Source organism: Phyllostomus hastatus, unplaced genomic scaffold (assembly GCF_019186645.2).
Source record: "Phyllostomus hastatus isolate PE091 unplaced genomic scaffold, TTU_PhHast_1.1 phas_contig_30, whole genome shotgun sequence".
Lineage (NCBI taxonomy): Eukaryota > Metazoa > Chordata > Mammalia > Chiroptera > Phyllostomidae > Phyllostomus > Phyllostomus hastatus.
The window spans coordinates 2,111,140-2,127,457 of NW_025333841.1; the positions used below are offsets into that span (position 1 = coordinate 2,111,140).

The window sequence follows — 16,318 nt, forward strand, 5'->3', positions numbered from 1 at the left end:
CCGTGTTGTGAACACTTACAGAGTGGCCATGGATCCAGGGTCCAGAGCACAGGTGTGCATGGAATGATAGTGTCTCTGGGATCTGCGGCATGAGATATCATGTGTTGTTGGTGGCTCTGGTGTCTGAGGTACTGGTATAGGCAGAGTGGCTATGAAGCCAGGGTTTGCAGGATGGGCATGGGTGGAATGGCTGTTATGTTGGCATCTAGTAGCAAGTGCATGTAAAGATCCATGGCTCTGGGGTCTAGAGAAAGCACAAAGTTTCGCGTAGCATTCCCAGTACTCGATGGCACAACAGGGGCTTCTTTTTGTAAGGAGGTCTCAGCAGTATCCCATTTTAAGGACAGTCTGTGGCAGTGATGGCTATTGGTTACCTCAGTGGCAAAAGCTGCCAGTATCCTCTGTGGTAGAGACTGCTGGGGTCCATACCACCAAACATTTTGAGGTCCTCTGCTGTTAAAAACTGTGGAAATTCATGGCTGTCCCAGGGGCTGTTGAGGTCCTCAGTGGCAAAAGCTGCCAGAGTCCTCTACAAAGCAGACCACTGGTGACTGCATTAGTACCTGTTGTGTGGCTGATACTGTTAGTGCCTGGCCCGTTTCTTTGTTCTTAGCCTTCTCAAGATATCTCCATCAAATTATTCTTCCTAGCAATCCTTCCTGTATGATTATTCTTCATTTTTTGTTCCACTGTGTTGCTGCAGGTACATAATTAAACTCTTTAGCCCTCTCATGGTTATTTTCATTCATGCATAGCTGTCTGTTGTTTTTGGTAGGGGGACAAAGGCCAGCATCTTCTACTCTGTCATCTTTCTGGCATCACTCAGTGAGATCTTTTTCTTCTTCGTATCTAGCAGCAGTTTTTGTCTTAAAAGCCCCCTTATGTGACATTAGTACAGCTCCCCTTGTTGCTATCTTTAGGTTACTATTTGCTTGGAATAACATTTTTCCATCCTTTCACCTTTGACCTATTTACGTCTTTGGTTTTAAAGTGACTCATTTGGCCCTGGCTGGCGTGGCTCAGTGGATTAAGTGCCAGCCTGTGAACCAAAGGGTCGCTGGTTCCATTCCCAGTCAGGGCACATGCTTGGGTTGCGGGCCAGGTCCCCAGTAGGAAGAGCATGAGAGGCAAGCACACATTGGTGTTTCCCTCTTTCTCCCTCCCTTCCCTTCTCTCTAAAAATAATTAAATATAATCTTTTAAAAAATAAAGTGACTCATTTATAGACAGCATAAAGATAGGTGATGCTAATCCATCATGTAAATATCTGCCTTTCAACTGGATAGTTTAACTCATTTATATTTCAAATAATTACTTATAAGGAGAACTTGTAGAATTTTGCTATTTATTTTCTATAAGCTTATATCTTTTATGTTCATCAATTCTTGAATTACTGCCTTCTTTTGCATTTAATTTTATTTTTTCTTGTGTACCAATTTGATTCCTTAAATGGTAGAATTTAAACCAGTATTTTCTTTAATGTCTGTAGGCTGTTTAAGTCTCCTCCATTGTTTTTTTTTTAATTTTTCTACATTGGAATTAAACCTGTTTTGTAGTAGTCACATAATAGAAATGCCTGGTATAATTACAAATTTTTTGATAAATATTCCTAAATATTGCAGGAAACACTTTGATTCAATGCAGCACAATTTGAAAATGATCAGTTTCACTATTGCAACTTCTTCCTAACAGTTGTCTTCCACAGTCTCACTGCGTTCTAAAATAATAGCTTCATAGAATTGAACTAGATGAGTTTTCAGAATCCAAATGGGTTCTTGTTTCTCTAATTATGTCATCAATGCAGGTAGTGGTTTTCTAGTATTAAATATATCCACAGCTAGTGATTTCACAAACACCTTCAATAGGCAATCCTACACTTAATGTATCTTTATCACCAAGAGTCCTTTTGAAATATTACTCTTAATCTCTATTTTTTATAATAGAAAGCTTTTTGCTTCCCTTTTTGTCCTTTTCTTGCATTATTGGCATTTCTACTTGCCTCTGTTTTTAGGCTTTATGAAATAAGCAGTATTCTTACCTTCTGATTTGGCTGTTGAGGGAGTGTAAAAATAGACTTCCAGTAGGTCCAGGTAAAGAACACAAAGATGGCATGGTAGAATATGAGGTAGATAACTGAAATTTAAGAAAATAAAAGTGTTTATATTATCCTTTTGCCCACTTCTAAGAGTACAAAAAGACATGAAGCTCAACAACAAATTTGTACTTTGTTTTTCTAGTAGCAATTATTTTTTTTGGTATTACTATGAAACATTAACTTTACTTTTTCCCCTACAGTGACAGTAACAAGTTACAGTGACAAATTTTGAACCAGAGATGTTCTGGAAGTTGCATGTTTTAAAAGTTGGCATGAAGTTCTGGGAGTAAAGAGGTAATGTCCCTTATGACAATATGGGGAAACTACTGTAAGTAATTGTCATTAACTCTGCCACTGTGGGTGATGAAAAATAATAACAGTATTCGAACACTACATAGCTTAGAATGTGCATTCGCAATATCTCATTTAATTTTTTAATAAGTTTCTCAAACAAGTAATAGGATAGGGATAGTTGAATAACTATAGGAGTAGTTGATTAACCATAGGGGTAGTTGATGATCCAAATTCACACAGCTACTCTAAAATTTAGCCAGGTTTTAAAAACAGGAATTCTGACTCTAAATTACAAGTTTTTTTCAATAGTTCCAAAGACTACGCACTTTGGAAATGTGAGGTGTACATTCGAGATCATTATAAAAGTGGTTATCCACTTCTTATCTTTTTATGCCCTTTGCCTCCTGGATAATTCTTCTGATATGGGAAATTTGAGCATTCTTCATGAAAGTCATTGTAAGACTGAAGGTCAGCTTACTATTTCATTTTGAATTCTTGCATGGTAAGGTCTTGTTCCCTTTTTTAAAAAATTATTAAATTTATTTGGGTGACATAAAATTAACCAATGTTAATAAAATTATGTGTTTCAACTGTACAACTCTATAATATATTGTCAGTATATTGCCTTGTATATTTTCTTGAATTTGGGTGGTGACCACAAGGTCTTATAACTTCAATCTATCAGAAATACTCATGGGAATGATGTTACGGAAATATTAATAGGGCTAAGCCTTCCATATGTTTATGGCAGAATTTAAAAAAAAATAACTGTACTCTCTTGGTACAGTGTCCCCAGACCTATAAGATTTCTTTTTATGTGGTTGACTTGTGTAATTATAAAATCTTCTTTCAAATTCAAGCAGCATAAAGTAAAAAGTAAATGTGCATCCCACACATACATCTAATGTCTCACCTCCCCTTCCTAAGTCATACCTGTTTGGTTTGGTGTTTGTTGTATATCATTTCAGACCTTCTTATTTTTATATGTTTCTATAAATATATATAAACATAATATACATGTAGAGTTTTTATATTTAAAAGGTTTTCATTGTAAAAGTTTTTCAGATGCCCTGCCTGGTGTGGCTCAGCGGATTGAATGAACGCCAGCCTGTGAACCAAAGGGTTGCTGGTTGATTCCTGGTCAGGGCACATGTCTGGGTTGCAGGCTGAGTCCCCAGCAGGGGGTGCTCAAGAGGCAACCACACATTGATGTTTCTCTCCCTTTCTCCCTCCTTTCCCCTCTCTAAAAATAGATAAAATCTTTTACAAAGTTTTTCATTGTATTTATGTTTTTAAATTGTTGTTCGAATACAGTTGTCTCCATTTTCTTACCCACATTTTCCCCACCCCACCCCCACCTCCCACCCTCCATCCTTCCCCCCCTTTGGCTTTGTCCATGGGTCCTTTATACATGTTCCTTGATGACCCTTTTCCTTCTTTTCCCCGTTATCACCCTCCCCTGTTCCCTCTGGTTACTGTAAGTTTGTTCTTTATTTCAAACACAAGATTCAAAGTTAGAAGGTATAAAATAGTACATAGTAAAAAGTCTCCCTTCTATCCCTGTCCCTCAGCAACTCAGTTTCCCTCCCTGGAATCAAGAAATGTCAGTGTCATGACTTTATTCTGTATTTTTTTATATTTTAAGCATACAAAGCACCACAACAGTATACAACACACACTGTTTTTCATTTGCTATAAGTTACAGATTGCTCACTTAACATAACTGAGAAAGAGAGAAATTCTTTTTAAAAAATAAACACTGTATTTATTTTTAAAGATTTTATTTATTTATTTTTAGAGAGAGAGGAAGGGAAGGAGAAAGAGAAGGAGAGAAATATCCATGTGTGGTTGCCTCTCACAAGCTCCCAACTGGGGACCTGGCCTGCAACCCAAACAGGTTCCCTGACTGGGAATTGAACTGGTGACCTTTTGGTTCACAAGCTAGTGCTAAATCCACTGAGCCATACCAGCCAGGGCAAGAGTAAGATTCTTCATTCTCCTTTTAAAAAGTTGCATGGAGATTCAAGATAGCAGCAGAGTGGGTAGAAGTTACACTCACATCTTCCCAGGACCAAACTGGAATTACAACTAAAATATAAAACAATCAACCTGAAAAACCAGCTGAAGAGTAGCTGAACAGAAGTCTTATAACTAAGGATTTACAGAAAAAAGCCACATTAAGACAGGTAGGAAGGCCGGAGATGTGAAATGGGTGGAGCATTGCCCTCCTTAGAGCATCAGTCTGGGGAAATGTTACAGCTCCACCCTCTGGACTCCCTGTTACACCATCCTGCAGAGCTCACACCCTGCTGAAGAGACAGCTGCCTGGGTAGAGGTATAGAGGTCTGAGAGAATCAAGGGGTGTCAGCGACTGGGTTTTGTGGCTCTGTGGTAAGAACCACTCCTCTGTTACTCCCAAGACTGATAGGCAATCACACTCATGGAAAGTATGCTAGCCCCACTCTCCCAACTCCTGACAGCCCTGTCCTGCTGAGATTTGCCTCCTGACAGACTCTAAGACAGACTGAGTTGTGTGGTCCTAGGAAGGCCATTTTTTCCTTGCAAGCCTGATGAGTGCAGAGCCCTTCTTTACACAGCCAAATCTTAAACTGTTTAGGGTTGATAAACACTACTGGCCTCACCCTGCTGATTTCTTGAGACCCTGCTGCATCACAACAGTCTGTGGGCAACTGATAGGTGCCAGTTAGACTTTTTATACCCTGAGACATTTGCTGAAAGACCTTAGACCCAACACTGGCACCAAGATTTAGCCTGCATGTATCTGGTGAACACCACTCACCCCTACCTGGTGATTCACTGAAAACCATCCTCATGCAACTCAAGTACAGCCAGAGGCCCCTTAATGACTGAGCCTAACAGGCAGCAAAAAGGTGAAGGTAAGCACAGGCAAATCTCAGGGTTCTTAAGACCTTTTTCTTACATGCCCCTGGATTTGGTGATGGTGGAAGCTGACATTGACTTACACCTTGGTCCTTCCCAAGTACACCCATGGCCAGCCAAGGCAGCCACAAACTGGATCACACTGAAGCTCCAAACAGGTTGCCAGGGGCCAATCACACAGGCAGCATCTGATACTGAGCTGCACCAAAGATCCTCCCAAGTTTGGGAGACAAAGCAGATCTCCCTAATACACAGAAACAAATACAAAGAGGTAGACAAAATGGGGAGACAAAGAAACATGTCCCAAATGAAAAGACAGGAGAAATATTTTCTTTTAAGGAGCTAAATGAAATGGGAAGCAATTTACCACATAAAGAATTTTTTAAATGGTCATAAGGATGCTCAAGGAACTTAGCAAGAACTACAACAGCATAAAAACATAGAAGTGAAGAATACAATATCTGAAATAAAAAAATAGACTACAATGGCCCTGGCTGGTGTGGCTCAGTGGATTGAGTGCCAGATTGTGAACCAAAGGGTTGCCAGTTCAATTCCTAGTACACACCTGGGTTGCAGGCCAGGTGCCCGCTTGGGGGCATGTGAGAGGCAACCAATCAATGTTTCTCTGGCACATCAGTGTTTTGCTTCTTCCCTCTCTCCCTCCCTTTCCCTATCTCTAAAAAGAAATAAAATGTTTTAAAAAACAGACTACAATGAATAAACAGGTTGGATGAAAAAGAGGATTGAATCAGTGACTTGGAAGACAAGGTTACATAAAACACACAATAAGAGCACCAAAAAGTAAAGGAATTTTTTAAAATGAGGGTAGTTTACAAGACCTTTGGGATAATATGAACTATAAAAATATCTACATCATAGGGATACCAGAGGAGAAGAGGGACAGCAAGGGACTGAGAACCTATTTAAAGAAATATTAAGTAGCCCTGGCTGGTGTGGCTCAGTGGATTGAGCGTGGGCTGCAAACCAAGAATCGTTGGTTCAATTCCCAGTCAGGGCACATGCCTGGGTTGCAGGCCAGGTCCCCATTGGGGAGAGGCATGCACACATTGATGTTTCTCTCCCTCTTTCCCTCCCTTCCCCTCTCTCTAGAAATAAATAAATAAAATCTTTTTTTCTTAAGAAATATTGACTAATAAATTTCTGTAATGTGGTGAAGGAAAAAGACACACAAGTCCAAGAAGTGCAGATAGACCTAAACAAGTTGAACCCAAAGAGGCCCACACCAAAACATATCATATATAAATGGCAAAGTTTAAAGAGGAGAGAATCTTAAAAGCTACAAGAGAAAGGCAGTTAGTTACCTACAAGGAGCCCCTATAAAACTATCAGCTGATTTCCTAACAGAAATGTTTAAGGCCAGAAGAGATTGCCATGCCATGACATATTCAAAGGGATGAAAAGCAAAGACTTAAACAATTGGCACTACTTTCCTCAGAAAGGCTATCGTTAAAAATTGAAGGAGAAATAAAGAGCTTTCCAGACAAGAAAAAGTTAAAGGAGTTTGTTACCACCAACCAGTATTACAAAAAATGTTAAAGGGCTTTCTTTAAGAAGAAGAAAAAATAAAAATCAGAGGAACATAGTTGAATGAATAAAGTGGACATAGATATATACTATCAATAGTCACTTTAAATGAAAATGGCTTAAATGTTCCAATCAAAAGACATAAGGTAGCTGAATGGGTAAGAAAATATGACCCATATATATGCTGTCTTCCAGAAACTCACCTCAGATAAAAGATACACAGAGACTAAAAGTAAAGGGATGGAAAAAGACATTTCAGGCAAATGGAAAGGATAAAAGGCTAGAGTAGCAGTACTTATATCTGACAAAACAGACTTTAAAACCAAGGCTACAGTAGGAGACAAATAAGAACACTACATAATGATAAAGGGAACAATCCAACAAGAGGATATAATCCTTGTAAACATTTATGCACCCAACTTAGGAGCACCTAAATATGTAAAGCAAATATTGATGGACATAAAGGGAGAGACTGACAGAAATACAGTCATAGTAAGGCATCTAACACCCCATTGACATCAATGGATAGATCTCCCAAGCAAAAAATCAACAAGAAGAAGGTGGCCTTAGATGACACACTAAATCAAATGGATTTCATTGATATCTTCAGAACATTTCATCCAAAAGTGGCAGAATACACATTCTTTCCAAGTGCATATGGGATGTTTTTTAGGATAGATCACATGTTGGAACACAAAACAAGTCTCAATAAATCTAAGAAAACTGAAATAATATCAAACATCCTCTCTGACCACAATGCTATGAAACTAGAAATCAATCACAAGATGAACACTGAAAAACATGCAAAGACATGGAAGGTAAATAACATGTTACTAAACAGTGCATGGGTTAACAATGAGATAAAGGTAGAAATCAAAAGATGATTTAAAACAAATGAAAATGAAAACAGAACAACCCGAAAATATGTGGGACACAGGGAAAGCCGTCCTAAGAGAGAAATTCATAGCATTATAAGCCTATCTCAAGAAACAAACAAAAAAAACTCATAAACAATCTAACTTTATACTTAAAACAAAAAAAAAAAACAAAGCCTGAAGTAATGAAATAGAAGGAATGAAATAAGAAAATATCAGACCAGAAATAAATGAAATACAGTCTAAGAAACAATAACAAAAATCAGTGAATCCAAGAGCTGGTTTTTTGAAAAGATAAACAAGATTGGCAAACTTTTAACAAGACACATAAAGAAAAAAAGAGAGAGGACCCAAATGAATAAAATCAGAAATAAAAGAGTGGAAGTACAACTGACACCAAAGAAATAGGAAGGATTGTAAGAAAATACTGCAAACAACTATATGCCAACAACTGGACTATCTGGATGAAATGAATAAATTCCTACATGTACAATCTTCCAAAACTAAATTGGGAAGAATCAGACAATCTGAACAGACAGATAACTAGCTTAGCTGAAGCAGTAATCAAAAAACCTCTCAACAAACAAAAGCCCTGGATTGGATAACATTACAGGTGAATTTACCAAACATTCAGATAAGAACTAACACCTCTCCTTCTCAAACTGTTTCAAAAACTTAAAGAAGAGAGAAGACTCCCAAGCTCATTTTACAATGTCAGCATTATCCTAATTCCAAAACCAGACAAAGAAAGAAAATTAGAAATCATTATACCTGATGAACGTTCATACTAAAACCCTCAACAAAATATGAACAAACTGAATACAGCAATACATTAAGATGTTCATACACCATGATCAAGTGGGATTTATACTGGGAATGCAAGGTTGGTATAATCCACAAATCAATAAATGTGATACACCACATAAACAAAATGAAGGATAAAAACCTCATGATCATATCAGTAGATGCAGAAAAAGCATTTGATGAAATCTAGCACCCATTTATGATATAAACTCTAAGTGAAGTGAGAATAGAGGGATTGCACCTCAACTTAATAAAGGCCACATGTGACAAAACCACAGCCGATATCATACTCAACGGGCAAAAATTAGAAGCATTCCCCCTTAAGATAGAGAACAAGACAGGGAAGCCTGCTTTCACCTCTCTTATTCTACATAGTACTGAAAGGATTTTACAGAGTGTTTTGAACAGTGGAAGAAACGCTGGGAGAACTGTGTGAGGTCCCCAGGTGCCTACTTTGAAGGGGACTGAGGCATCCTTGTCCTATGTACAATGTTTCTTATATCTTGTTATCTTCTTCAATAAATGTCTCCATTTTAACATTACATGCCCGGACACTTTCTGGACAGACCTTGTACATGATCTCATTTCATGCTCCAAACAACCATGAAAGGCAGGTATTGTTATCCCCATTTTACAGACAAAGAAAGTGAAACTTAGTGAAGTTAAGTTCCCCATGGTCATATATGTACTAAGTGGCAAAATCAAGATTTGATCACAGGTATATCTGACACCCAAGTCTGTGCTCATTTGCTACTGATACAATGTTCTTAACAGTACATTAGAGATTAAAATTTATGAGGTACTATATTAGTTTCCTAGGACTGTCATAACAAATTACCACAATCTGGGTGGCTTAAAAAGCAGAAATTTATTCTCTTACAGTGCTGGAGGCTAGAAGTTGGAAATTAAGGTGTAGACAAGGTCATGCTCTCTTGGAAGGCTCCTGGGGAGGATCTTTCCTTGCCTCTTCTTAGCTTCTGGTAGCTCCTGAAAATTCTTCTTGTTCTTTGGTTTGTGGCTGCATAACTCTAAACTCTGCCTCTATTTTCACATAGCCATCTTCTCTCTGTATCTATCTATGTATCCACCTTTTCCTTTTCTTATAAGGATGCCAGTAATAGGGCCCACAAAATCCAGTATGATTTCAACTTAACTTAATTACACCTACAAAGACCTTATTTCCAAATTAATTTACATTCACAGGTTTTAGGTGGACACTAATTTTGGAGAGACATTCTTCAATCCAGTAGAGGAACCACTGAGCAGACAAAAAATGGGGGGCAGAGGGACTTTTACAGTATGTTTTAACTACAATTTTCTTGAGCTGTGGAGACAATAAAAGGTTATGCGTTTGAGGCTTTCATTTCTTTGTCCCTTATATTTTCTTTGTGTATGCCAAACAATGTTCCTGCTGGCAGTCATATGCTATACTGCATCTTTAATAGTGCACTGTAATTTGAAACAAGTCACAAGAGAGGCACAGGGTTAGCAAAGACCTCAGATAGTCATTAGGCCTACTAGTGTGCTTCTAGGCAAAACTCACTGAATCATGCCAGGTAGTTGTGTGTCTGATACTTTCTGAAAAGGAGGTTCCACAGCATCTCCTAGTAAGCTGCCTTAGTGGTCAGAAGTTCTTTACAGGTCTAACTTTCAACCTTCTGGTTACAATTGAATCTAATTTTAGTTTATGAATTCCTCTGTCTTTGAGAATCCTGACACATAAAAAATGTTACAAGTGAGATTGTTAATACTTAACATTTACAAAGCAGTTTCTTTTACTGCTGTATACGTTTATTTACTCTCTCTAGTTTAAAAGAAATCGGTAAGATATTATTAAACTAGCATTTTACAGAATTTGAGGTTCATGGAAGCTGAGTTACTTACCAAAGTTAACAGAGTAAATGTTAGAGCTGGAACACCAACCCAGATATTCTGTCTCTAAATCTTGCATTTTGTCCCATTTTGCCCCAATGGAGAAGAAGCAAAAAAAAATTTAATCTTATTTTTTATTTTACTGTATTGATAAATTCAAGAGCTATCAGGTGAAAAGTGCTTTGGGATCACAGAATTCTAGTGTCAAAAGGTACCTTAAAAATTATACACTGTGGCAACATAATCTCCTGAAGAGCTCAAATTCTGTAACTAGACTGATGTTACCAGGAAGGCTTTGAACTCAGTGGGGTTTACAAATGACAATCTATACTGGTGTGATTGAGTTACTCATAAGACACAAAACATGAAGATATAGTACTTTGAACACTAGAAAAAAGAGTAAATGAGCATCAGGTTTTTGAGGATGAAGCTCAAGTAAGCAAATAAGGGAGTTGTAGATTGAAAAGTAAAAAAGAAGTGCAGGTTTGCTTAAGAGCATGGAATTTGAAGTGAGAGAGTTCTGGGTTTAAATGCTACTATTTACTAATTATATTACCTGGGATGTTATTTAACCTCTCTAAACTTCAGTTTCCTTCTCAACAAAATGGACATAAGTGTGTCTACATCATTGTGTTGATGTAAATATTGAACGAAGATATATATCTTAGCAGGATACCTGGCACAGTAAATCATGGGGGGTTTGTTGTTGTTGTTGTTGTTGTTGTTGTTGTTTTAAAATTAAAAAAAATATTTTACTTATTTATTTCTTAGAGAGGGAAGGGAGGGAGAAAGAGAGAGAGAGAAACATCAATGTGCGCTTGCTGGGGGTCATGGCCTGCAACCCAGGCATGTACCCTGACTGGGAATTGAACCTGCGACACTTTGGTTCACAGCCCATGCTCAATCCACTGAGCTACGCCAGCCAGGGCTTGTAAATCATGGTTTTCAATAATAACAATATTATTATCATTATTCCTATTATGGTAGAACAACATCTAAACCCCCACATAAGTTATTTTAAAAGTTTATTGCAGAAAATATTTATTTTATATATGCTTTCTTACCTTAAGAACCATACATAAGAATAAGAGGCAACTCAGGACTTACCCTAAGGTGCTTTACTTACCACTGTTTTGCTTTACATGCATTAACTCATTAAATTTTCACAACTTTATAAATTAGGTAGTGTTAATAGTTCTATTTTACACGTGAATAAGATAAGCAAAAGGAGGGTACAATAATTTACTAAGTATTGAAGGCAGGATTTGAATTTAAACAGTTTGGCTCCAGAACTCATACTTTTAACTATTATGACCTACTATCTTCCCACAACTCTGTGGCCTCTATAGCCAATGCCTCTGTTGAATGAGTAATAGCAAACTGGAGTTCTAAACAGCACAACATGAATGATTTATAGTTAATGAATCACAATAATATCCATGAATGAGAATTAAAAGTGGCTATATAAAGTAGCTACATAAATACTTATGATTATACCTGAAAAAATAATGTAAAGCTAAAGGTTTGTTAATACTCATGCTTGGCTTACACATTTTTTAATGGAAAATACCTCAATCTCATTGGAATGGTAGTATAAATCACAGATAAGATCAAGATGGGAATGAAAAATGGACAGGAGTACAATAACTATATAGGAACTGTGACAGTAAAAGACTTAGAAGCTCTCTGTGGAGCCCTTACTCCATCCCTTGAAGTGGGAGTGAATTGGGTAAAAAGGCAAGGTACCTAGGAAAACAAAGTACTATGGCCAACAGAGTGGTTATCTATGCTCTTTGTTGTCATAAATCTTGGTAACTTTCAATTCTTGTCCTATAGCCAAAGGGGCCACAGAAAATATGTTCTGCTCTACCTCCAGGTAAGTTTCCTGAAAACCATCATCCTTAACTTCCACTCACCTCAGTGTATTCCTGGAAAAGTTGCTCAAATTATAGGCCTTTATGTAATTAATTCACTTTTAGATAGAAAAGGGGACACAGTGCTGTCAATACAATCCACAACACCCTCTTACCTTTTTCTGCTGAGCTCAAAACAGTGACTGTGAAAAGAGAGAAAAAGGACAAAATTAGTGGTATTTAAAAAAATTATTTTTCTAATCCATTTTTCCATAGCACTATTTTTAATCAAGTTTGTCAATGGTACTTTAGGAAATCATCAGCCTGATGAGATAAGGGAAGGGAAGGATTAAATTTCATTCTTTGTTATCTTCTTTATCTTAAACCTTGAGTAATTAAGAATTGGTACTCATTAAACAAATGCATGTATAGCCTGATTTAAAATAAAATAGCAAATGAAAACACTTAAAACTTAAGAATTTAAAAGCTAATAAATTAGGAGATGACTTTGCATTTCTCCAAACTATTCACTATAGAACATCTTTAAATACCAAGCATCTTTTGTATATTTACAGGTAACATAGTATAGAGGTTGGTTGCATGCTGGCTCTGAAGTCAAACTGTCTCAGTGAGAAGCCCAATCACACTATTTTGCGACCTAGTGCAATCCTTCACTTCCCTAACAGTACCTACTTCACAAGGTTACTTGACATTTAAAATGAGTTAATGCATGGAAATGCTGTTTAGCATAGTATCTGGCACAAGGCAAGTATTTAATGAATATTAATTGCTGTTATGTTTGAACTAAGATTTCATAGAATATCAGAAATGAGAGAGAATTTAGGGATTATCTAATTTTCTGTGTCATTTTAAAGATGGGAAAAATGAATTAGAGTAGTATCAACTAATTTGCTCAAGGTCATACAGCAAGTTAGTGGTAGAATTGGGATTAGATTCCAGCTTCACAGGCTTTTTTCATGTGCTGTGTCTACCTTTCACAATCATTTCTTCCTGGCATATTGTGATATATACAAAACTTTCATTCAGAATGTCATTTGTGCAAAGTGAGGCCTACTTGTCTTTACTTACCAACAAACATCTGTGTGCACTTGTACTAGATGCTAAGGTAAGGTGAAATTATAAAGCATGACTATCAATCATGAAATGTTATTAAATTAAGATAGTTTGGGTACACAATGATAAATACTTAAAGGCCAGAAAAATGGGGTTAAAAATAAACAGGGAATTTAACTGTATTGTAGAAGCTATTTCCTTGGATACTTCATCAGTCATACCTCCTGTTTTTCTTCATTTGCAGGTCTATTTTTGTTGAGTCTTTAAACATTCTTCTTTTAATGATCATTTGAATGGACTTTGTCAAACTTGTCCCATTTTTTTGCTCTGTGCTAAAAATCTGACAACATAGTGTCCTTTTTTCTAATATATCTACCTGGAGATTGACAGCAATTTTTTTTTGGTTCTGGTTAATGAATTTTGCTTAAAAATGATAAAAAGAAGCACATACACAACTTAGACAATAAAAATAGAAGTGGAAACAAGAAACCTTGATGCGTTAACCTGGAAACTCGTGACTTTTACACATACATGTTACATGACTACATCAATTCTACCAGACCCTGAATTGGGTTAATAACATCTCTTTCAAAAGGAGTGAGAGAAAGAGAAGAGTAGCTTGGAAGTCATCTTAATAAAGAGTAGCTGACAGTCTTCTGGTTGGTGAACAGGTGGAGGTGCAGGGAGAGTGGTGCATCTGCAGAGGGCATGGAAATTCTATGCCCCTTCCTACTACCTTGCCCTCTGCACCTCTTTGTTTGGCTATTCCTGAGTTAAACCCTTTTATAATAAATCAGTAATCTTGTTCAGCATAATACCTGGCATATATAAGCCTTTTAATAAATAATGGCTGAATAGATTAATGAATCAATATTAAAGATGCCAAAAAAAAAAAGCTCCAGTATCCTCTTCGGTACAACATTATAATTAGAAACCACATTTCTAGTCAAGGTTTCAACATTAAATAGTCAATAAGATCAATGTCAGATTAAAGCAGAGACAGAGCGGTGACACATTCTTGTTTTTATTTAAGAAGTCTACTGAATCAACAGCAATCAAGATTCAAATACAACAGGAGGGTTCACATAAGAGATATTCCTGGATCACCTGGATCAGAAAATAAGGGAGACTACACCAATGAGCCCCTACTACATAAGACCACTGTGCAAAGACTGGGAGATGTAGCAGATCTACCTAATACATAAAAATAAATAGAGACTCAGACAAGATGGGAAGACAAAGACTCATGTTCCCAATGAAAGAACACAAAAAATTTTTAGAAAAATAACTAAAAGAAATGGAGGCAAGCAATCTACCAGATACAGAGTTCAAAACAATAGTTCTAAGGATGCTCAAAGAACTTAGTGAGAAATTCAACAGCATAAAAATGACACAGAACATAAAAAAGGACAAGTCAGAAATGAAGTATACAGTATCTGAAATAAAGAAGACATTAGAAGGGATAAAGAACAGATTAAATGAAGCAGGGGACTGAATCAGTGATTTTGAAGACAAGGTAGGAGAAACACCCAATTGGCACAGCAAAAAGAAAAAAAACAATTTTATTTTTTCAAATATTTTATTTATTTATTTTTTAGAAAGAGGGAAAGGGAAGGAGAAAGAGAAGGAGAAAAACATCAGTGTGTGGTTGCCTCCCACACGTCCCCAACTGTGAACCTGGCTGGCAATCCAGGCATGTGCCCTGACTAGGAATCGAACTGGCAATCCTTTGGTTCTCACGTCTGTGCTCAATCCACTGAGCTACACCAGCCAGTGCAGATATACTCAGGGGGGCATAAGAGGACTAAATGGTAAGGGCAAAAATACAATAAAGATTAAATCGAAAGAAAAGAAAACTTCCCTAACATGGTGAATGAAAAAGACACACAATTCCAGGAACCACATAGAGTCCCAAAGAAGATGAACCCAAAGAAGCTCACACCAAGACAACATAATAATTACAATGACAAAGGTAAAGACAAAGAGAGAATCTTAAAAGCAGTGAGAGAAAAGCACTTAGTTACCTGCAGGAGACCCACATAAGTCTGTCCCCAGATTTCTCAGAAGAAAATATTGGCCAAAATTTAATACAACCAAGACTACTCTACTCAGGAGGGCTATCATTTAAAACTGAAGGAGAAATACCATCCCAGATAATAAAAAACTAAAAGAGTTAATCACCAACAAACCAGTATTGCAAAAAAAAATGTTAAAGGGTCTTCTATTAGAAAAAGAAGGAAATTTTGGTGGTGAACATGCAGTGCAATATACAAATGTATTATAGAATTATACACCTGACATATAATTTTATTAACCAATGTCACCACAATAAATTCAATAAAAAAGGTAAAAGAATAACAACAATTAAAATGTTAATATAAAAAGAAGAAAATAGAAACATAATGATAAAGAATGAAATGACAATAAATATACACATATTGGGAGTATTTGAGATCTTGCTCCCTGGCATATGTCCTCAATTTGGCTCAAATAAACTCTTATAAAAGACTTCTGAGACTTCCATTCAAGATGAGACATAAGTAAACACGACTTGCCTCCTTGCACAACCACATCAAAATTTCAACTAAAATATATAACAACCATCACTCAGAACCATTATAATTCAAGTTGAATGCAAGTCTGACAACTATGGAATTAAAGAAATCACATCCATCCAGACTGATAGGAGGGCAGAGATGCAGAATGAGCTGGTCCCACAACCACATATGGTAGATAAAAATTTGGGAGGGATATCTTGGGAGTGAAGAGCCCATGCCCCACACCATGAACCCCAGCACAGCGTTCCAGTACCAGGAAAGTAAGTCCCCATAGCTTCTGGCTGCAAAACCCAACAGGGATTGAGTTGATGGAAGAAACTCCTGGAGTCCCAAGTGTAAGGTTTCCTTAGATTCTCCTGAGGAATAAATTCCAATTAGCCACAAAATTAGGCAGAAGAGCCTTATTTTGGGGGTTTGTGCTCCCGGGCGACGTTTTCTCCGTTTTCT

At 37.0% G+C, this 16,318-nt stretch overlaps 1 protein-coding gene across 1 annotated transcript in view; it reads right to left on the reverse strand.

The window, feature by feature from the left end:
* The window catches only part of ZDHHC15 (zinc finger DHHC-type palmitoyltransferase 15), an 84,590-nt gene that overhangs the window by 54,762 nt on the left and 13,510 nt on the right, over nt 1–16,318 (reverse strand). Inside the window, exons 2-3 of the mRNA XM_045839425.1 lie at nt 12,416–12,442; nt 2,039–2,133 (exon numbers count right to left, since the gene is read on the reverse strand). Of these exons, the coding sequence (XP_045695381.1) occupies nt 2,039–2,133; nt 12,416–12,442 (122 nt within the window). The remainder of the gene's footprint in view (nt 1–2,038; nt 2,134–12,415; nt 12,443–16,318) is intronic.